The 22,876-nt window shown below is 37.9% G+C and overlaps 5 protein-coding genes across 5 annotated transcripts; 1 reads left to right on the forward strand and 4 right to left on the reverse strand.

Moving 5' to 3' along the window:
* Nucleotides 1-4,851: 4,851 nt before the first annotated feature.
* Nucleotides 4,852-13,629, reverse strand: LOC128092801 (uncharacterized). Its single transcript, XM_052707513.1, has 4 exons — nt 13,436-13,629; nt 13,219-13,381; nt 12,781-13,160; nt 4,852-12,714 (listed from the first exon to the last, which is right to left on the reverse strand). Exons 1-4 carry the CDS (start codon nt 13,544-13,546, stop codon nt 12,505-12,507), a joined length of 864 nt encoding a protein of 287 aa, XP_052563473.1. The 5' UTR covers nt 13,547-13,629; the 3' UTR covers nt 4,852-12,504.
* Nucleotides 13,630-13,776: 147 nt separating this feature from the next.
* On the forward strand, nt 13,777-14,811 carry LOC120417230 (uncharacterized). The gene is made up of 2 exons (XM_039579192.2): nt 13,777-14,167; nt 14,225-14,811. The coding sequence occupies exons 1-2, from the start codon at nt 13,813-13,815 to the stop codon at nt 14,686-14,688; spliced, it is 819 nt and encodes a 272-aa protein (XP_039435126.1). The 5' UTR covers nt 13,777-13,812; the 3' UTR covers nt 14,689-14,811.
* LOC120417233 (uncharacterized) lies at nt 14,703-16,497 on the reverse strand. The gene is made up of 2 exons (XM_039579195.2): nt 15,308-16,497; nt 14,703-15,247 (listed from the first exon to the last, which is right to left on the reverse strand). The coding sequence occupies exons 1-2, from the start codon at nt 15,651-15,653 to the stop codon at nt 14,799-14,801; spliced, it is 795 nt and encodes a 264-aa protein (XP_039435129.1). The 5' UTR covers nt 15,654-16,497; the 3' UTR covers nt 14,703-14,798.
* A 129-nt stretch (nt 16,498-16,626) lies between these two features.
* On the reverse strand, nt 16,627-17,525 carry LOC120417235 (uncharacterized). Its single transcript, XM_039579197.2, has 2 exons — nt 17,198-17,525; nt 16,627-17,142 (listed from the first exon to the last, which is right to left on the reverse strand). The coding sequence occupies exons 1-2, from the start codon at nt 17,493-17,495 to the stop codon at nt 16,694-16,696; spliced, it is 747 nt and encodes a 248-aa protein (XP_039435131.1). The 5' UTR covers nt 17,496-17,525; the 3' UTR covers nt 16,627-16,693.
* A 4,044-nt stretch (nt 17,526-21,569) lies between these two features.
* Nucleotides 21,570-22,426, reverse strand: LOC120417234 (uncharacterized). Its single transcript, XM_039579196.2, has 2 exons — nt 22,124-22,426; nt 21,570-22,065 (listed from the first exon to the last, which is right to left on the reverse strand). Exons 1-2 carry the CDS (start codon nt 22,296-22,298, stop codon nt 21,617-21,619), a joined length of 624 nt encoding a protein of 207 aa, XP_039435130.2. The 5' UTR covers nt 22,299-22,426; the 3' UTR covers nt 21,570-21,616.
* Between the last annotated feature and the right edge of the window lie 450 nt (nt 22,427-22,876).

Genomic DNA, 22,876 nt, shown 5'->3' on the forward strand with positions numbered 1-22,876 from the left:
GAGGCCTTTTTTGTTTTCCACGTGATGAAAAATTGTGTCGAAAGTGGGTGGAATTTCGTGAACCAGAAGAGCAACCGAATGGAAGTTCCGAGATTATGTATCTTTGATGTGCAGTGATAATATCGGAGTAAGATTATCCAATATTATTTGGCAGGTACCATTCAAAGTTATTGTTCATTCGTCGCTAACATTTCAAAAAGCGTAATAAACATAGGTTTTGCGTGAGACATAGTGATTTTGAAATGTTAGCAACGAATCATACCAATCTCGATTTCAACTCTCTGCTTAAGATGTTTTGACTTCGAATACTTTAATAGCTCGACGCCATCGACTTTTTTTTATTCCTGACAAAATAAATTATAGATCGATCACAACACTTGCCTCTTCTTGGTATTATTTTGCGAACAGTAAATTGGTTCCGCTTTGACAGTTCTAAATTGAGGCCGCTTTGCGGACAACTATTCTGCACCCAGCTTTGGACATCTCAAAAACTTTATCACACTGCTATGGAGATTTTTTTTTCGTGATAAATTATCATCATATTTTAATTTGATAACAAGGTTAACTCAATTGGTCTTTCGTAAACTACGTGAATATTTTTGGAAGAGTAAAAATTCGGCAGAAAAAATCTATGATTTAAACCCATTGCAGCGACCTCAAATTTAAATCATTAAATTTGTCCATTTTTCGAACCTCACCACAGTTCTGACCATGCGCGCTTACGCAAGCATAAATAATTTTACCCGTCGACTCGCGTTGCGCGACAAATAATTAAGCTTATGTACAGGTGTGGATCATGAATCATCCTCACCTGAAAAGCCCTTTATTAAATTTCGCCAATTGTTAGGCAATCAAAAAAATGGTTAAGCTTTCAATTATGAATGTGCGATGTTTTTCCACAGGGGAAATTGAGGGTGTGGCTTAACCAAATTCATTGGCATGTTCGTTCAATGGAGAATTCGACCTTCTCATTATTGACCAACATTTTTGAAAATGTTTTAGGAACATAATTTTGATATTCCAAACATAATTTAAAGTTTCACGACAATGGTTCGAACCCATGATTGCGATTTTGAGGTGTACTCACTACACCATACGGAAAGTCATGAAGAATTGCAGAGGTCTGCATAATTTAATTCATGAGGTTCATCGATGCTTCTCATCGAAACGGACCACTTTTAGTAGAACAAAATTTAGTAGAGTTTTCGGGGACTGACTATAAAAACCCCAAAATTCTTGAGGAGGGCAATTAGTTCCAGTTAGTTCCAGTTAGTTCCAGTCAGTTCCAGCCAGTTCAAGCCCAGTCCAGTTCCAGATCCTGAAGAAGCCCCAGACCAGCCGGACCCGCCATCAGCCACCAGTAGCAGAGGCCCCAGTCCAGCCGGACTTAGCGGTGGAGGCCGCAGTCCGCCGGGACTTAGCCGCTGTGAAGAGTCCGCCGGGACTTAGCCGCTGTGAAGAGTCCGCCGGGACTTAGCCGCCGTGAAGAGTCCACCCGGGACTTAGGAGTTCGGGTCTGGCATGGCTCGGCGAAGAGGTCTGGAGGACAAGTCTGGCTTCAACGTAGAGAATTGGCTCGACGAAGGTCTTAATGAAATTAGCAACAAATAGTTGAGTGATATGATCGTGCGCGTAAAAGTTGAGAGTGTTACCGCAAAAATGTAATCTTTAAAAAGTGTAATATACAAATAAGTGAAGTTTACTGATCTGTTTTGACTCTACAAGTAAATATCACAAAAATCCTGAAAGCCTAAACCGCTCGGGCCGTTCAGGTGGTGACTAGCGGAAAGCAACGCTGTGTGTGTTTGGACACGCCATTTTGATTGGACAAAACCGAGAGTTGAAAATGTGACTATGTGTGAAAATTAATGAACAAAATGATTTCGCGAAGTAACAAACAGTTAAAATAGTGTAAAAATAAAAAAACGTTAAATTGAAGAAAATGTTATGTGAGGAGTTCTAAGATGGAAGCAAATGTGCAGCATTACGAGATGGAACCAAAACGGGCTCGACCAATGGCAGAAGCATCGAAAATTTCAAAACCGGCCAACGATGGACAGCATTAGGGATTCAACAATGACGAGATCATCTGGACCAACTGGAGACGAAAATCAGCCACATCGGACACCCAAGAAGACGACCATGGAAATCTGGCAGTTTAGGGTGAGTAAACAAAAGTTATACCGAAATTTGATGTAAATAGTTAAAAACACGCTTAAAAGGGTGCACAGCAACCAAGGAAGTTGTTGTCTTCTTATGCCAAAATTGACAAACTTACGGACCTGCACAAATCTGATTGTAAAAACAGGCAAATTTTGTTGTAAATCACTTAGTAGACAGTACTTTAGGGGATGAATAAAACATTATATCGATAGTTCCCGTAGTTTCGAAAAAAATAAAATATCTGTAACAAAAATCTTGGTGCAAAAGCTCTTGTTGATGTGCACCGTTAAAGATGGCGAATTTGGAGATGACGGATTTAATCCAGCTTATTCCAGAATTTGATGGGTCATTAGACTCACTGGAGCAATTTTTAATATTAATAGATTATTATGCTGATCAAATTCCTGAAGGCGAAGATCAGAGTAAATTTTTAAATATTGTTTTTATGAAACTAAAATTTAAAGCAGCAGCACGTATTAACCGAATTTATGCAAGCACTTGGGAAGAAACCAAGGCAAATTTAATTAGAGAGTTTGGTATCAAAACTACTTTTGGTAGTATAATTGAACAAATTGAAACTCTGAAACAAGGACGTGATGAATCTTTTAAATCATATGCAGGAAGAGTTCTTGACATAATATACGAAATCATAAAAATTGATCAAAGTTACAACGATAATTCATTTACAGCTTATTGCTTAAAAAGCCACTTTATAGTTGGAATTATAAATAATGAAATCAAAGCAATTGCCACTAATAACCGTCATATGAAGTTGGAAAATTTGCTAGAATTTTTAGAAAATGAACGAATTGACAGAGAGTCTTTAAGAACTCTCGAACAAAGATTGCTTGCTAGTACTGAAAATTCAAACCTTAATTTTGACAGAAAATTCAGAAATTTCAGGTACAATAAAAATACAAATTTTTATCAAAGAAATAATTATCAAGCTAACAAATTTTATGAATGTTATAAAACGAATACTGCAAAGAGCACTTTAAAACGAACTTATACAAATAGTCGACGCAATAAAAATCAAATTCCAAATAATTTTAAAATGCAATTTAACGAATACATTCCACCACATGAAACATTAAAAATCAATTTCAATAATGATTCAATATTTTATGCAAATATTGCTACCTTGGCAAGGCCAACAAAATTTCACAAATTCATAATTGACTCCGCATCATGTAACAATTTTGTAAGATGGGATGTGGTTAGTAATATGCGTTTAACTAACATTGATTTCAACGATAGAATTTCCATTAGAGGGGTTCATGGAATAGCAGAAGATACAGTAGGATCTGTAAATATGATTTTATTGATAGGAAATTCAAAATACGAGGAAAAGTTCTACATTTTGAAGCATTTCGCTGATGATGCAATTCTTGGAGCACATTTTCTAAAGAAATACACCTTATATATTAGTCAAAGTTTCGACAACATAGTTTTACGAACGCCTGACACAAATAATATGCAATATAATAATCATGAAATGACCAATTTATTTAGAATCAATGACATTGAAAATATAAACAAAGTAAATATGACAGGTATTGGAGCAAATACTTATGACAATTTTAATACAAATTACGATGAAAATAATGAAAATAATTATGATTATGACAATGGCTGCAATGGCAGAATTCAACCAAGCATTGAAGAGTATTATGACAATCAAATTGAAATTGATGATGATAACCAAGATTACCCAAAAGAGATGAATTTAGAAAACGATCGGGATTATGATGTGATTGAAAACATGAAGCATGAGAAACTTACAGGCAACGAAAGAATGAGAAAAATTTATGAATTGGTTAAAACAGACCACTTGAAAGGTGATATCAATCAAGAAATTAAAAATATTTTGAATGATTTTAATGAAATATTTTATTTAGAGGGTGACGAGTTGACTTATACCAATTTAACCATGCACGATATAGAGACAACAACTGAAATTCCAATTAATAAAAGACAATATAGATTTCCTGAAGCTACCAAGAAACACGTAGAAGAACAAGTGGAAGAAATGCTAAAATTAGGGATAATACGCCCAAGTAAAAGTCCGTGGAATGCACCGGTATTATGCATCCCAAAGAAAGACTTAGACGCCGAAGGCAACAAACGCTACAGAATTGTAGTGGATTTTCGAGACCTAAATACAATTACTAAACCATTTGTGTATCCTATACCGCTTATTAGCGAAATTTTGGACAGTATTGGAGAAGCTCGATATTTCTCAACCATTGACTTGAAATCAGGATTTTATCAAATCCCAATTAACCCGAAGGATGCTGCGAAAACCGCTTTTTCAACATTTCTAGGACATTATGAATTTTTAAGAATGCCAATGGGACTGAAAAATAGTCCATCAACATTTCAAAAATTTACATTCACACTCATTTATGAAATACAACCAGTTAATGCGTTTGTATACTTGGATGATATTATTATATTCGGTAGAACTATCGAAGAACACAATGAAAATTTATATAAAGTTTTGAATGCATTACATGAACATAATTTAAAAGTTGAACCATCAAAATGTAAAATTTTACACAAAGAAGTCAGATATTTGGGTCATATTATTAATGAAGAAGGTATTCGACCAACTAGTGAAAATATTGATACAATCAAAAACATGAAAAGGCCGCAGACGATTAAAAATGTGAGATCATTTTTGGGAACTGTTAATTTTTATGGAAAATTTATTCCAAACATTGCAGATAAACGTAAGCCACTTAATGCATTATTAAAGAAAAATGTGAAATTTATTTGGACAGAAGAATGTGAAAATGCTTTTGAAGAATTAAAAAACTATTTAATTTCAGAACCAGTTTTAGTTAGACCGAACTACAATGACAAATTTGTTTTGACAACTGATGCTAGCGATTATGCTATCGGAGCAGTTCTTACTAATGAGAAGTCAAATGATCACCCCATCGCTTACGCAAGTCGTGCGCTTATCGGGGCTGAAAGAAACTATTTTACTATTGAGAAGGAACTACTTGCTATTGTTTGGGCAGTAGACCACTTCAAACATTTTATTTATAACCAAGATTTTATCGTTTACACAGATCATAGGCCGTTGGTAGCTCTATGGCATTTGAAGGAAACTTCACCAACGTTGACAAAGCTTCGTTTGAAAATCCAAGGCATTGGATGTGAAATTCGTTACAAGCAAGGAAAGGAAAATGTGGTTGCAGATTTTCTCTCACGTTTATATAATGATGAAGATCATGCAGATGATAAACAAGCATCAAAATTAGTAGCAATTACAACTCGTCAACAAGCAAAACAAAATAGACAAAATATGTCAGATAATCAAAACTCTACAAATACTCCAAACAGACAGAATTCATCTAGAAACAATACTAATTGGAATAATAATATGAATGGACTTCAACAAATTGACATAAATTTAGATAATGACGATGATAGCAACGATAAAACATTTACCTACAAGGATTTCCAAGATACAGATATCGATTTTACCGTTTTAAAATTTTCTAAAAATATTATACCATTTGAACAAGCCGAAGCTACATTTATGATATTAAACAGTGTTACGGTACACAAAGAATTGAGTAAATACATTGACCTTCCACATGGTATTAAGGATTACACCAATGAAAATATATTTGTATTCCCGCAAAAGAAAATTTGGGGTTTAATTTTGAATGGAACATATCGTTCAGCAGTTAAAAATGAAGAATTTTTCGATGGTTTATTTAAAAGCTTTAAAGATTATCCTGATTTTGCTAAAGATGCATCAGTTATACAAATTATTTCTCATAGAATATTTAAAACAGAGTTGGAACTAAACTTATTACGATTTTTTGCAATGAAACTTTCAAAGTCATTTACACTATATGCTACAGAAAATGAACGAATTTATGTAAAGCCAGAAGACAGAGATCAAGTGCTTAAAGATTTTCACGACGCACCGTTGGGTGGTCATGTCGGAGGTAAACGAATGATTAAAAGAATGAGTCCTCTTTTTACATGGGAAAATATGCGAAGAGATGTTTTGAATTATGTAAAGCAATGTGATTCTTGTCAAAAGAATAAAATATGGCCAGCAAATAAGATGCCAATGAAAATTACGACAACATCGTATGAACCCTTTGATAAAATTTATATGGATGTGGTTATGTTACCAATTTCTAATAATGGAAACAATTGTGGTCTTGTGATACAAGATAATTTGACAAGATTTTTGATTGTAGCTCCCATGGAAAACCAAGAAAGTACTACTGTTGCTAGAACTTTTGTCGAAAACTTTGTTTGTAAATTTGGTGCTCCTAAAGAAGTTGTAACCGATCGAGGTACAAACTTTGTAAGCAAATTATTGCAACATACATGCAAAATATTACACATTAAAAAGATCGTCACAAGTGCATATCATCCTCAAGCTAATTTAGTTGAGAGATCAAATAGAGAGTTAAAAATTTATTTACGAAATTTTATTGGCAAAGATCCACAATGTTGGGATGAAATGATACCATATTTTATGTTTGAATACAATACTACAGAAAATTCATCAACTGGATATTCTCCCTATGAACTTTTGTATGGAAGAAAAGCTACTATACCAAGCACAATTTATAAAATCAATGATTCAGATTTAAATTATGACGACTATATTTGTTCAATGAAAGATATATTCAAGGAGGCTCATGAAACTGCTAGAAACAACTTAATATTGTCAAAAGAAAAGAGAAAGGAAATTTATGACAAAAAGACAAATGATTGGGTACCAATGTGGGGAGATAGAGTTTTGGTACAAATGGTATAAACAGGAATTGGTCAAAAGTTACAAAATAAGTGGCGAGGCCCTTATGATATCGTTAAATTCAACAGCGATCAAACGACCACTATTAAAAATGGAAACAAATTTGAAGATGTACATAATAATAGACTAAGAAAATATAATGATTAACATATCACTAAATGATAGTTCAGAATGTACCCGTATTAAAATACATTTAACATATTTTTAACAATATACAATTAACATAATTTAAAATTAAATGCTCCAATACAAGACAAATATTTTTGACAATTACAGTACCATTAAAATAAAGTAAAAAAAAAAATAAGCGAGTTATGCAATGAATGACATAGTATCATAAACGATCAATATCTAAAGACTGCAATGAATGAAAATATTTATTTGAACACGCGGGATTATTTATGTACATTAAAAAAATAATAATAATAATAATAAACTTATTGAACTGATATGATTGATGAATTAGAAAAAAACGATTGTTATCAAGAGAACTAAATGAATCAAACAAAGGTGTTATAAATACCGATTTTTTATATAGAAAAATAAACATGAAAAAAGAATATATGATTGATTTGATATGATAAATGAATGTTGAGTTAAACAAAATATGAATGATCATTTAAAAAAAAAAAGAAATGCGCAAACAAGAATGTTATGAATTGTGATGAAAGATGTTTTACAAATGATAAAATTGATGGGATTTAAACAAGAAACAGATTAAGAAAAATACCAGTACTGAGTTTATACAAATTTTTTTTTTTTGACACGTGAAGCGATTATGATCAAATATAAACATAATAATGAAGCAGTGATGAAACACGTTAAAACAATTAAGAAGCTGTTGGGTTGCAATTTTGGGAATATACTTAATTGAGCTAAAATGGGTTAACAGGGTATTAGAAAAACAATGACGCAATTTTTAACTACAAATAAAAACAAATCAAACGGACTGAACAATAATGAAATTTGAACGACAGGCAAATGAAGATGGTGTGATTATTAAATGTTTCAAAACAACATGTATGCAAGTAAGAATGTGTGTGAGAATAATTGGACAAGGGAGGTGCACCCCAGAATGAATGTTGAATGTAAACATGTGTTTTATAATTTACTTAACAAAATATTAAGAATATATTTTCAGAATGTCATACGCTTATACGAAGGATTTACAGGAAACCATTGGAAAACAATCAAGAAGACAACAATATCAGCAAGGACGCTTGCAAAGACGAATATGGACTACAGCTCAAGAAAGGGTAAAATTTGTGAGTACATCGTGGGGAATCTAAAAAGATCGGAAGGAACGGTATAAGTTCCGATCTAGGGATACATAAACTGATAAAGCAACGCCAAAGGGATTAAAAAAGTAGACAATTGTACTCTATGGGGAGAGTTTTATGTCGAATAAAGCTTCAAACAGTTGTAATCCATGGGGGGGGATTCAATATGTTAAAAACATTTCAAAACATTTGCACTATACGGGGATAGTCAAATGAAAATTAAAGGGAATGGATAAATAACGCTTCAAGGGAAAATCAAGGGATAAAATAATGCTTCAAGGGAAAAACACCTTTAAACTGATAAAATTCAGAGGAAAAAAATCAGATCGTTATCATTAGAGTGATAATTGAACCAACTAATTATCTTGCAAATTCAGCATTTATTGCAAATTGCTAAAATAAACAAATTAATTTAATGGGTTTGACAAATTTGAAAACACAAAGTGATGTACAGATTTCATAAAAAAGTTGGAAGAACAGAATGGATATTTTAACATACGCAGTATTGCAATGACAAGATGATAGGATGTATAGATCAATGAAAAACTTTATAGAGTAATTTTTTTTTATTCAAGTATAAAAATAATAGTCAATTAGAACTGATTTTTTTTTAGTATTGAAAATAATAGAACTGATTTCATATAAAAATATCAACAAGATTTATAAGATTGTAAGTAAATTTGAATCTCAATTTTGCACAGAAAGTAAATGATACATTCCTGAAAATTATAAAATATTGTTCATGCGAAGAAAACAAGTAAGACATTTTTGTGGGAGAAACAAAAGTAGAAACTGAAGTAAAATATGGCAGAGACGGGAGACGAAACACAAGGATGATCGACGCGTTCGTATGCTGAGAGGTTCTACGCGTTCGTATGCAGAAGTTTGTGATGGCAAGATGGTGAGTGGCAAAGTCATGCGGGAGGTTGGACAGGTAACGGTGTTGATGTTGTTGTAAAAGGTCATATCAATGAGGATCAAGTCGAATTATGACACAATTCTAGTAACGAGACACTCACGTAAAACAAATTACCAATCGAAATGTGGAATTAAGCGAAGCAAAGATGATTGAAATGCGAAACATCAATTATGCAACAAAAATGCAAGTTGAGATCATACTGCACGTCTGAAACTATTGAAAAGGAGAAGTTCATGATGAACAAATGATAACATAATCCGATGTCATTAATTTACAAAAGCCAAAGTTGCAAATTACACGAAAAGACAATTTTGGACAAACAACATTTCCTAAACATTTGGAAAAATAATTACATCAACCGATATCAATAATTTGAGATTGTCAAAGACACAAAGCAACTGGAAAAGTCAATTTTGGACAACAATACTGGATTTACGAACAATTCACAATGCTCAGCAAGTGAAAAGTCAATGCACTCTCAAAATTGACCACAGTCAACTCACAGTTGAGTTATGAAGCATAATTCATGATGGAAACGACAATTGCACTAATCGGCGAAATTCAACGCCTTAGCCTCGAAAACTGACCAAATGACCAAGTCACTGCGGAATGAATAGCCTCACGATAAAGACGATTTTTGATGGAAGACGACAACGATAACAACCAGCCAATCAACACAGTTCTACAACAGATTTTGCTTACAGTGGGAAAAATGCAATGATTTTTTTTTTAAGGAGAGATAATGAAAATTAATTTCAAATGCAAGTTTATTTAAATCAGTTTCAACGAAAATATTTTTACAAGAGAAGTTCAAAACAGTAATTCAAGTAATTCAACAGGAGAGAAGATCAAAAGAGTAATGAAAATAATTTTACAGTAGAAAAATCAAAAGAGCAATTATAATTATAAAGCAATTTACAAGAAAGCACAAGAAGAACAAATTGTAAACCGCACGATCACTACACCCGACAATATTCTTTCCATAGATGATCATTTCTTTCAGACGATCATCTAGCTGATAAGTGTGGGGGAGATTAACCGACCCAATGTTTTTTTAAATCAGTTTTTTATAGACAGCCTTTTATATATTTTTATGATTTTTTGCAAAGTATTTTTTTCACAAATCAAATTATTAATTTTGGGAATATTCTTCCAACATACAAATAACTTTCGATAGATGTTCTTAATGCTTTTCAAGAATACAAACATCTAGCTGGTAAGTGTGGGGGAATGCAGCGACCTCAAATTTAAATCATTAAATTTGTCCATTTATCGATCCTCACCACAGTTCTGACCATGCGCGCTTACGCAAGCATAAATAATTTTACCCGTCGACTCGCGTTGCGCGACAAATAATTAAGCTTATGTACAGGTGTGGATCATGAGTCATCCTCACCTGAAAAGCCCTTTATTAAATTTCGCCAATTGTTAGGCAATCAAAAAAATGGTTAAGCTTTCAATTATGAATGTGCGATGTTATTACACAGGGGAAATTGAGGGTGTGGCTTAACCAAATTCATTGGCATGTTTGTTCAATGGAGAATTCGACCTTCTCATTATTGACCAACATTTTTGAGAATGTTTTAGGAACATAATTTTGATATTCCAATAACATAATTTAAAGTTTCACGACAATGGTTCGAACCCATGACTTCCGATTTTGATGTGTACTCACTACACCATACGGAAAGTCATGAAGAATTGCAGAGGTCTGCATAATTTAATTCATGAGGTTCATCGATGCTTCTCATCGAAACGGACCACTTTTAGTAGAACAAAATTTAGTAGAGTTTTCGGGGACTGACTATAAAAACCCCAAAATTCTTGAGGAGGGCAGTTAGTTCCAGTCAGTTCCAGCCAGTTCAAGCCCAGTCCAGTTCCAGATCCTGAAGAAGCCCCAGACCAGCCGGACCCGCCATCAGCCACCAGTAGCAGAGGCCCCAGTCCAGCCGGACTTAGCGGTGGAGGCCGCAGTCCGCCGGGACTTAGCCGCCGTGAAGAGTCCACCCGGGACTTAGGAGTTCGGGTCTGGCATGGTTCGGCGAAGAGGTCTGGAGGACAAGTCTGGCTTCAACGTAGAGCATTGGCTCGACGAAGGTCTTAATGAAATTAGCAACAAAAAGTTGAGTGATGTGATCGTGCGCGTAAAAGTTGAAAGTGTTACCGCAAAAATGTAATCTTTAAAAAGTGTAATATACAGATAAGTGAAGTTTACTGATCTGTTTTGACTCTACAAGTAAATATCACAAAAATCCTGAAAGCCTAAACCGCTCGGGCCGTTCAGTTTGTTTTGGTTTTTGACGTTTGTCTGCTTTTTAACTGGACTACGGCCCAGCTATCGAGCGCCCAGTTAAACAAAGCCCAGTTACCGAACAACTACTGTATTTTGAAAATGCAATGTTTCTCTAAAAAAATATCTAAAAGGTATTGTTTTTGCTATATGGGTATCAAATGATTGGGATTTTTCATACTTTTCAAATGTAATAAAAAAGTTTTTAAAATACTAAAAATTTTCACAAATCTACGTATTTTTGAAAAAAAATATTTAAAATCTCTTTTTTTTACAATATGGGTATCAGATGATTACAATTTGTTTATACATTTCGAAAATTATAGTTTTTTTTGAAAACAGTCAAAATTTTCATAAAACTACGTATTTTTGAAAAAAGTACTCAAAATTTCAGTTTTTTACAATATGGGTATCAATTGATTGGGATTTTTCCATACATTTCGAAAGAAATATATTTTTTTGAAAATACTCAGAATTTTCACAAAACTAAGTATTTTTGAAAAAATACTCCAGATTTTAGTTTTTAAAATATGGGTATCATATGATCAGATTTTTTTCATACATTTCGGAACTATAACAATTTTTAAAAAATACACATAATTTTCGAAAAACTACATATTTTCGAAAAATATTCAAAATTTCAGTGTTTACAATATGTGTTTCAAATGATCGGGATTGTTGATACGTTACGAAAGTAATAACACCAGTTTTTGAAAATACTCGAAATTTTCACAAGACTACGTATTTTCGCAAAAATATCCAAAATTTCAGTTTGGTTACAATATGGGGATCAAATAATCAGGATTTTTTGATACATTTCGAAAGCAATAGCACAAAAAAGCTCTGTGCCTCAGTTATGCACGCCTCGGTTTTGCATCCCCCATATGCGGTGGCACGACTGTATTCACGAAAAAACAGTGAAATTTGTTACATGGAAATTTGGGTCGGTTCGATACTGCTGCACAACAATTCTCTGAGACTTCGTTTTTGGTTAAAGTATGAATAGAAATTTCAATAATCTTTTGAAGCATCAAGTGTAAGTGGTTAAGGATGCTGTTCAATTAGAAGTGGACGTTTCAGTAGCTGTTGAAGAAGTCGTTGTTTCCGCAGGACTTGTTGTTAGTTCTGTTGTATCGACAGCAGTTGTAGATCCGGTGGTCACCAAAGTTGTCGCCGGTTCTGTTGTTGTTGATGCCGCCACGGTACAATTAGCCAAACTCGGATCAAACACCAAACCCGCTGAACATGAGACTTTCTGCGCCACAAGCTGTAATCGCAACGAGATAGAGTTTATCAGTCATTAAATTTACACCGCCTTATCTGAAACCCGCACCACACCGTACACCCCACGAGCACACTGGTAGTACTTGGTGCCGTCATCCGGAACCGGGAAGCGACCTTCACTGGGGCAGCCAAAGACGCACGACCGGCTGACGACGTCGAAGACTTGGTTTTCGCCGGTGGAGCATTCGAAGGTCATAGGGCCTACGGCGATGGAGCAGTAGAATGCGAGTTTTGGGGCAGGCCGATAGGATGTCCAGCGGTTCAGATTGCTTGCCAGGGCGCAGTTGACCTGGAAGCAGTCGTTGCTGGTCTGACGCAGCTTGCAAGATCTGGTGGAGTGGTCGTACACGTAACTGCTCGGTGAGCAGCGGATTGTTTGGGCTTGCTTCTGGGCATCACAGCGGCTGTACTGCAAGCAGTTGGAGGGATCTGGAAGAGGCGTTACCTTGAGGGGGTTTGGGGTGATCAGGGATGATCCAGCACTCACTTGGAAAGGTATCCGAAGCACGCGGACATAGTTCACTTGGTTGGATGCAACTTCCTTCGGGGGCACTTTTGCAGACTCCTGTGTTGCCGGAGCAGAAGGGAAGACTTGCGTTAACCGAGTCACAGCGGAACGCATCAACTTGGATGCCTCCGTACGAGCAAACCTGATTGTGAGGGGAGTTAAGAATTTGAGCTTTGCAATCATTTGGGATACTTACGCTAACGGTGGAACAATTTGCGCATGCAAATCTTGAACCCGTAGTACACTGAGCGTTGGAAAAGGTTATGAAAGTTGCTAGAATCAGAACAGTATTGAGCAAACTCGACATTTCGCTGATGCAGATCCTGAACTAAATGAGGACAATTAGTTGCTCTCTAATCAGAGAATCGTGGTTTATAGAACTCTTGTACTGTTCTTGTAATCAGCTAGTTCCAAGTAGACAATAATAGTTCTTGGAAGAAAAAGACCATATTTCAATGTCATCTTTTGAGCTTCAACTAACACAGTAGCTATCAAGTTTATCTTTGGTAAACTGCACTATAAAAGACACTGCTTGAAGTACTTTTCCAACGTCAGTGTCCAACAAATCTCGCGATGGACCGTGCTCGCCTAGCCTTGGCAGCAGCGCTGCTGCTACAGCTGACCTACCTTCAAGCTCAAGATCCGTTCGACGTCCCAGGAACGCGAGTGTCCCCTCTAGCACGAATTTTCACCGCCGGTGACTGCGCCGACGGAACGGGCAAGTCCTCGGTCTGCTCCAGCTGTACCGCGGTGGACGTGTGCGTCGCTGGTGCATCCATTGGATCGGCCACCTGTGGCACAGCCACTCCGTACTGCAACGAAGGCGAGGTAGAGGCCACCTGCTCAACTACCCCGTCGAGTGACTGCGGTGGCGCTGCGGCCGGGCAACCTGCAACGATTACGTGTGCCTCGCTGGGGCTTCTACCGGGTAGGTTGGACGGGAGTATCCTAAATGAACTGCATTGTAACGATGGTTAACCCATAGATCCCGTCAACTGCCGGTACTACCACTTGTGTCTGTCGGTTGGAACGGCCGTACAATCCGCGGTGTACGAGTGTCCACCGGGGTATGCGTTCAGCGTGGCCGTACTGGCGTGTCGCTCCACGCTGTACCAGTCGTGCGTGTCCGTTACCTGTAACGCCAGCAACGCCTTCGTGTACTACGGATCTACCCAGCGGTATTACGCGTACTGTGCAGCTGCGGCGACTGCTGGTGCCGCGCCGACTCCGCACATCTTCAAGTGCCCAAATCGGGCCGTTTTCAACATGAATACGCGATCCTGTGTCTATACCTGCTTCGGACAGGGCAATTTCGTGAACACGAACGATCTGAACACGTACTACCAGTGCTACCTGTCTAACGGTCGAATGGTGTCCCAGCTGAGAAGATGCCCGGTGGGACCAAGTGGAGCGACTACGTTCAACCAAACGTTGGGGTATTGTACGTGAGAACATTTGAGGTATTATGCGGTTTATGCGGATATTTATTGAGATATGTGATAGATTACAAGGCTATTGATTTGTTTGAAAGCTTTTCTAGGTAATAAAGGAATTATGGTTTAAGATAAAGGTGGAGGAATTGTGCAGACTCCTTTGGATTTGTCAAACGTTTTACCTTCAGGACACTTTTCTAGCATTGCTTCACCTCCAACCTCAAAACAAGTATAAAAAACACTTGAATCCGAATCTACACTGAATCTTCCCACTGCCGTACACTCGTACACACATCCTTTGCCGTTGAACTTGGTATCATTTGGACACTGGTACATCCGAATGTTGATCGACAACGCCCCCTCCAGCTGACAGAATCCAAAGTAACGTTTACTCTCACCGTACGGAGACAATACCTCATCGGCGTCACACTCAATCCGGATACAGTCTTCGTCCGGTAGCTTCTTTTTACACATACTAGTTTCCGGGTTGTAAACATATCCCGCGGGACACATGGCCACGTCGGACATTACGTTCAATTCTTCGCAGTAGTGATACAGCCAGCATACGTTAGGATCTACGGACGAAAAAGATCGTCAACACCATCCAAACCTCCCATTCACCCCACCAATCTCACCCGGGAACCACCCCTCTCCGGTGCACCACAAGTGATTAGGTTCACAGCCGCCACTAAAGTCGGGCACATCCGAACACTCGCCCTTGTTGCAAAACGGCTTATCGGGATTCACCATGCTGCAGTAGCGATACTCCGTTGAGGCGCCCAGGCACACCTGAACCATTTCACACATGCCGGGAGTGCAGGTGGTGTAATAGCTCAGGCCATCGCACTGCTGGTCCGAAGACGCTGCCGCAGCAGATGGATCTGCCGCTCGATGGGTGGTGCGGTTTAGGAAGGTTCCGGGAATATCCGCCCGGATTAGGGCGACTAGCTGGACCGATACCGCGAGAATCAGCAGCTTCATGCTGATGGAGGTGAACTAGAACTGGCGATTGAAGTTCGGGGCTTTTATAGCTGCAGATTGGTTTGGAACGAGGGGTACAGAAAAAAAAACGAAGTTGACTTTATAGCTGTCGGCCACCATTGCTAGTACCAACCACTAGTGTCTTCCTTTTTATCTACAAGGACTTCGCCGCCCTGGGCTCCTAAGTGTATGAAAGTATGGCACGGAGCGACGGCGCCGAATACCCATATTTACACAAAGAATTTTTGAGCGCCCGCCGTGGGATTCGAACCGGCGACCTCTGGATTGTGAGTCCAGTGCGCGGTCCGATTGATCCACACGGGCGGGACGAGGGGTACAGTGGCATTCAAAAACTCAATCAGACTTGAAACACAACTTTACATTTTCGAATTGGTTCAGATTCGTTTAGGTATGATCAATTTGGGCTCACTGAACACGAATAAATCAACAGAATTGAATAAAAGTGATGATTCATCAGAAATTTAAATTTCACCAGAAATTTACAAATTTATTTATTGGCAGAAAATTTACTTAGGTTCAATACTTTCGATTGGAGAGTTTTCAGGGAGGCCAAATCTATCATACCTTGGCAAAACTGACACTTTTACTCAGTTGAGTTGAATAATTTTCATTAAAAAAATTTAAGATGGTATTTATTTTGAAAGAACACGTAAATGTAACTCTTTTTCAAGCAATCAAGAAAAATGTCAACCAGTGTTATTGATAATGATAACCAAATGCGTAAGTCAATCTTTACAACATGAAGTCGATAGAGCCGAATTTAGATCCGGTTGTTAGTCCAGCGATAAGCGGTACTTCACAAATGATTACATAAAATACAAGCATTAAAGTGATTTATGATGGCTATGAATGTTTTTTCTTGGGAAAAATAAAAATAAGATTGAAATAAACCTTTTGACCCACTAATGAACATTAATCGGTATAATTGAAACGTCATTAGAATTAAATAAACTTTTGGATTTTGAGAACTTTTTATTTGGTCCTAGATATTAATCGAACTTTCACTTTTCATTCTCAACTTACACCATCGGTGTCCTACACGCCGATCTAGATGCATCAAACATCTTCCCTGGGGCACAAGTCATGCTGATCGCTTCACCGCCTTGTTCGTAACACTCGTAATAGGCACTCGGATTGGCAACGTTTGCAAAACGACCCACTTCAGCGCACTGGTACGAACACATGCGTCCGTTGAACGTGGTCCCGTCCGGGCACCTGTAGATTCTAGTGTCGGAATACGAATATCCATTGGGCATCAGTTCGCAGTACCCGTAGAAGCGTTTGCTGGTTCCGTAGCGGGAAAACAGTTCGTCCACCTTGCATCGAACTCTCATGCAATCTTCCGGCCCGGTTGGCAGTTTACAGGTCAACGCTTCCGGATCAAAGACTTCCCCCTCGGGACACTGCAATACGGTGGACAGCACCTCCGGTGATGTGCAATTGTGGTACAACGAACACACATCAGGATCTGCGAATGCAACGTATTAAGAATAACTCAAAACAACGAAAGAACACAATCTTACCAGGGAATATTCCGGTTCCAGTGCAATAAATCACCCTTGGAGTGCAGTCTTCCATGCTAAAGTCCGGAGTTTCGGAACACTCTCCCCGGTTACAGTATGGTTTGCTGGGGTCCAAAGACGGGCAGTATCTGTACTCTGTCATGTCTCCCAGGCAAATTTGGACGTACTGACACATGCCACCGCCTCCGCAGATGTTGTAGTACCGCTGACCATCGCACTGCCCATAGGACGCTACTCGAGAGAAGAATGTCTGGAGCAGCGTGAGCTGAAAGAACGTCGCCAGGACCAGAAGCTTCATGGTGAAGATCTGTACTGAAGATACGGATTATCAAAGGGTTGAGTTTTATGTGATTTTCGGTTGTTTTTTTTCAGGATATTTGCTCTGTGATTACAGTCCGCAGATATGATATGGTATCTTTTTTATTGTTGTTTTCTTGTTCCGAGAAATTCACCCATTATATAAAATTATAAAAATAAAATTTATGGTAGGCATTACTATAACTATAACCAAAATCATCTCAGGAAATAAATATTTGCCAACTTAATTGAAGCCTAAAATAGTTTGCATAAATTTAGAGCAAAAATGATTTTAAAAATTGGTTTTATAAAAATGGCTTTGAAATTTGTAAACATCTTGTGTCTGATTTCCGTTTATTTTTGGTTTGGTTAAATGATAAATAATGTGGCTTTTTCATGCACACGGGATATTACCATGAGTCTTCAACTTAAATTTCAGACAATTTGGTTAGTCTAGTCTTGGGACAATCCAAGTTACATTTTAGGCTTTATCATAGCTGTTACAACCGCTGCAAATCTATCACTCAAGTAACATTTTGGGCTTTATCAAAGCTGTCACAACCGCTATAAAACCTATCAGCCAGAACCAACATTAAAGCCACTAAGTCGTAACAGCCTCCCCAGAACCCCGATATACCTCACTTAAAACCCAAAAGGACCTCCGCAGAAGGTTGTCACGGCCTATTTATATACATAGAAGATCAAGGCTTTACAACTGAATCCTAACAAAATCCTCAAAGCCTTGATAAAACCTAGTCAGGAGTTAATGAAAAATGACATTTCATACGTCTTCAAACGTCTTATGTCAAATAGGTTTTATTTCGGCAAAGTAAGTCTTTGTCTTGCCAAATGATGAAACAGAGATGGTTTGCAAAAATGGCGATGACAAGTAACTGATATTGGAGGTAATCAAAATAATTTGAAAACTAATTTCTCGCAATCGGTGGCTCAAATTTAACTGCGGTTGAAAATTTTATTGATAAATGTAGGGGAGATAGAGCCAAAAAAAATCAACTCGCTTCATAAAAACAATTATTTTGTATTCGTAGTTTTTAACGTTGAAAAATATTTTACTGCAATTCCTTGAAAAAAAATGTTCAAATTATTTTTAAACATTTATCGCTATATTAATTATATCAGAAATTCAGCATAAATGAGTGTTTTCGTCAAATTTAAATCAAATTTCTTAGTTTTCAATTTTTCAACCAAGATGGCGGTCAATCACATTCAATTAGAACACGCGTTTAGCGCCATATTTATGCACTGCAAATTGGCTGCGTTAAAAGCTTTTCCAGGAGCTTGTGGTTTTAAGTAAGCTTTTTGCATGCCTAATGGCACTTGACAGCTGCAACACCCTTGGTTTTTAAGAAGCATTCGATAAAACCGTTTGGCATGACATTGCCATTGGGTTTTCAAGACCCTCTTAAAACTTTCATTAAATTTTATTGAAAGCCATTTAGCTTTTATTGTCACAAGCAGACTTACCTTTTGACGGGTGCGACAACGGTTTGCTATGATACCGGTTTTTCTATGCGCACCATTTCTCGTCACGACCCAAAACCCGACACAACTCGGTAGCTTGATCGGTGCACCAAACCGAAGTTTGGTGTGACGGCGGTGTGGATCGGGTACACAAAACTGACATGGTTTCTGCGCCTACCACACGGGAGAAGTTTGGAACTCTTGATGCCTTGCAAGCCATCTGAACTCAACAGTTCTTAATGGTGTGGTTGTCAAAGGCAGTGCATTAGTATTTTAAAGGTTCTTGGTTCGAATCTCGACAGTTATTATTTTATTTTTTGAATGTTTTTTATTTGTTTAGAATAGTTCGTTAGGAATAGAATTTCGTAGTGTCATGAAATATAAACTTTAACTTCTCGTGCATATAACCCTGAAATAGGCATTTTCACTTAAACCTGCCTGCATAATATGGAATGTTTTCTCTATTCCACTACAAAAATCCATTCAATTTTCTAACTCTTTGACTAAAGCGTCGCAGGTTCAAAGAAGTTACTTAAAAATTGTATATAATCAGTAATTTTGACAGCAAATATTGAAAAAAAAATCCTCAAAAATATTTGTACCCAGGATTGAACCAGGAACCTCGTGGTAAAAAGACGGAGACAACAACCGCCACGCCATCCTGAAGTTGTGAATGATGGCTGGCAAACCTCAATCAAAACAATGTCGCCTCCGGTTTACTTGGATCAACCATATGTTGAGTTGCATCCTTGGTATACAGTTTGGGTGCACCGGTGGTGTACCAAGGTGCTTTCGGTACAGTTGCTATGGTGTGACAACAAACAGCTCGGTTTGGTTTCTAGAATGACACGAAAACCGCACCACGGCGCACCAGATCTTGGTGTTCAGTGAAGCCTGGTCACAAGGTTTTATGTCCGAGGCATAAAACACTGTTAGAACCTATTAATTAGCTGTTGCTTATTGGTTGCGGTGAATGTCCAAATAAAACTATTAAGCAATCGAGATGCTACCATAAAGCCTTAATAAAACTAGGTGGTGGCTAGTTGATTTAAAAAAGTTACTTGGGAACCTTATCAAATTTGACCGAGCCACGTAGCCTAGTGGTAACGCTTCCGCCTCGTAAGCGGTAGATCGGGGTTCAAATCCCGGCTCGGACCAACACAACTGGTGATCTTTTCCCTTCTGGAATCGATTGCTTAGTAAAGGGAAGGTAGTGTATCGTCACAAACTGGACCTTATCAAGACACCTTAGGAAGACAACCTATGGAATGTTAACATTAACCTTAACATGTTAACATTAAGTTGATTAATGAACTGTCACTGAATCCGCTTTGTAAATGCCGGCCCCGATACTCTTCACGGGTGTTCCCCTCAGGAACAGGGAAAGATTTACTTTTTTTTACTTAAATCAAATTTGACGATTCTCTTTGCGTGTGTACCCAAGTAACATTTTTTTCCAGGAGTTCTACAAGAGCTCTTCAAGATAGCTACAGCATAGCAGTTTGAACCGCGGTAGGATAAAATTCTCTCCAAGTACTCTTCCAAACTCCTGAAAAAGTTCTGAAGAGAATTGTATCCTACCGTGGTCCAAACTGCTATGCTGTAGCTATCTTGAAGAGCTCTTGTAGAACTCCTGGAAAAAAATGTTACTTGGGTAATATCTTTATGAAACTATCAGATGTGGTAGAATAGTAGGCTCTGCCGAGCTGGAGTTGTCTTAAAATGTCTTTTATGTCCGAAAAAATGTGTGAATTTTCCTCTAAAAATATGTTTATTTACCTCTAAAAATGCGTTAACTTACCTCTAAAAATGTGTTAATTTACAACCAGGGTTGTTAAAATATCAAAATATCAGCTCTCAGCAACTAAAATTATCCCGCGTGAATATTCATGCCTCAAATACAACTGCTCTTCTATACTTATTGAAACTCTCATCGCCGAACATAGCCGAACACGTTTTCGTGTTTACACACTCGCGATTGACATTTTCCTTTTCTCTCTCATTCCCGCTTCCACGATTATCCTACCGACGACAGCGTAGGACCACAAAAGCCGCCACAAAACCAATTTCACAAACGCAGTTTAAAGGGACGTCTTGCGTGGTCGGCTCCTAATCGCCATCTCGCGTTCTCTCACTGCAGTTGTCGGAGAGATTGAGAGCTCAGCGGTGAGAGCGCATTGTCGAGGAAAAAGGGAGGAATGATAGAGAGAGATAATGACATCGCTGGGATTCACGAGTCACAAGCAGAGATCTCACAAGCTATAGTGACGACCGCTATACTCTCGGATGTTTTTGGTGCAGAGATAATCAATTGATAGCTTTTCTATCACTCATTTGCAACACTGTTTACAACTAAGGTAATTTTACATCATATAATAGGTAAAATAAACTTTCCAAATTTTCACAACTTTTTGCTGTGTAATATAAGAACGCACCCAAAAATAAATCATTTATTGTTGATGGGCATAAGGTTTGGCGAAATTTTTGATGAAGCCTTAGTCAAATCTAAAAGAAATGTAAAAAAAACTCTCTCCCTCAAGATTTTAGAGTGAAATAATTGCATGACATAAACAAATTAGTAAACGGATTTTATTCTGTATGGTTTATTAACATATTAAAAAACAACACCTCCAGTACAACTTATGCAATCAGCGTTCTACAAGCTTTTCTTGCCGTATCAAAAACCTTCCCGACAGGACAAGTATTTCGAATCGCATCGACCCCCTGCTCGTAACACTCGTAGTACACACTAGGATCGGTACTATCCCCAAAACGACCCACTTCGGAACATCCGTACGAGCAACCCGTCCCGTTGAAGTTGGTTCCATCTGGGCACTTGAAAATTCTGATGTAAGTAGTTGACAAAAGGCCTGCATTCATTTCACAGTATCCGTAGAAGCTCTTGCTGGTTCCGTAGCGGGAAAACAGTTCGTTGACGTCACACTTGATCTTCATGCAATCTTCCGGCACAGCTGGCAGCTTACAGGCCGATGCATCCGGATCGAATACTTCACCCATGGGGCACTGGACAACGCTCGACATAGTGTCAACAGCGGTGCAGTTGTGGTACATCGAACAGATAGACGGGTCTGTTGGCGAAAAATGTATTGTCAACTACCAGAGGTTAAGTCTGAAACGTAAACTTACCTGGAAAGATTCCCTCTCCGGTGCATATAAGTACAGGTGGATTACATTCCTCGTCAAAGCTTTCAGGAATTTCTGAACATTCTCCCTGATTGCAGTAGGGTTTGGTGAAGTCCACCATAGGGCAGAATTTGTACTCTTGCATGCCTCCCAAGCATATTTGGATGGAATGGCACATGCTACCGCCTCCACACGTTGTGTAGTACCGCTGACCATCACATTCTTTAAAAGATGATGCCACAACCGGGCGGAAGTTTGTCTGGAGCAGCACTAGCTGGAGCAACGTAGCTAGAACCAAAAGCTTCATCGTGATGATCTGCACTGAAGTACGCAGAACCGTGAGGTTGGATTTTATAAGACGAGTGGCGAATTTCGAAGGTTTGTTTGTTTAGTGATTATGTCTGATAGTATGATGTTGTTTGAAAAAAAAAAGCTTTTGGTAAGTAAATTTTTGAGCTGTAAATTATCCCCACGCCAAGCAACAACTGTGCAAATTTAGTGGTGTTATGCCGCCTATATTCAGATAAATGTCGCTTTGAATTTTAAACGGGATTGAAAACGTAAAACATATTTTTGATCAAAAGTGAAAGTTTTGCCTTCCTCACCTTACTGAGGAAAGGCTATAAAATCACTCGAAAAATGAAATTCTTAATTTGACCACCTAGACCCACCTTCACGTATACATATCGACTCAGAATCATGTTCTGAGCAAATGTCTGTGTGGATGTGTGTAGGTGGGTGGACAAAACATTGTCA

This window comes from Culex pipiens, chromosome 2 (genome assembly GCF_016801865.2).
Source record: "Culex pipiens pallens isolate TS chromosome 2, TS_CPP_V2, whole genome shotgun sequence".
Lineage (NCBI taxonomy): Eukaryota > Metazoa > Arthropoda > Insecta > Diptera > Culicidae > Culex > Culex pipiens.

Coding starts and splice junctions, on each gene's coding strand:
- LOC120417234 (XM_039579196.2), bottom strand. CDS start 22,298: ATGTGCCATTCCATCCAAATATGCTTGGGAGGCATGCAAGAGTACAAA. Junction 22,066..22,123: donor CGGAGAGGGAATCTTTCCAG/GTAAGTTTACGT, acceptor TTTCGCCAACAG/ACCCGTCTATCTGTTCGATG.
- LOC120417230 (XM_039579192.2), top strand. CDS start 13,813: ATGGACCGTGCTCGCCTAGCCTTGGCAGCAGCGCTGCTGCTACAGCTG. Junction 14,168..14,224: donor CTCGCTGGGGCTTCTACCGG/GTAGGTTGGACG, acceptor GTTAACCCATAG/ATCCCGTCAACTGCCGGTAC.
- LOC120417233 (XM_039579195.2), bottom strand. CDS start 15,653: ATGAAGCTGCTGATTCTCGCGGTATCGGTCCAGCTAGTCGCCCTAATC. Junction 15,248..15,307: donor CGGAGAGGGGTGGTTCCCGG/GTGAGATTGGTG, acceptor TTTCGTCCGTAG/ATCCTAACGTATGCTGGCTG.
- LOC120417235 (XM_039579197.2), bottom strand. CDS start 17,495: ATGAAGCTTCTGGTCCTGGCGACGTTCTTTCAGCTCACGCTGCTCCAG. Junction 17,143..17,197: donor TGGAACCGGAATATTCCCTG/GTAAGATTGTGT, acceptor TTGCATTCGCAG/ATCCTGATGTGTGTTCGTTG.
- LOC128092801 (XM_052707513.1), bottom strand. CDS start 13,546: ATGTCGAGTTTGCTCAATACTGTTCTGATTCTAGCAACTTTCATAACC. Junction 13,161..13,218: donor TGCTTCGGATACCTTTCCAA/GTGAGTGCTGGA, acceptor CGCCTCTTCCAG/ATCCCTCCAACTGCTTGCAG. Junction 12,715..12,780: donor CTCGTGGGGTGTACGGTGTG/GTGCGGGTTTCA, acceptor TTGCGATTACAG/CTTGTGGCGCAGAAAGTCTC.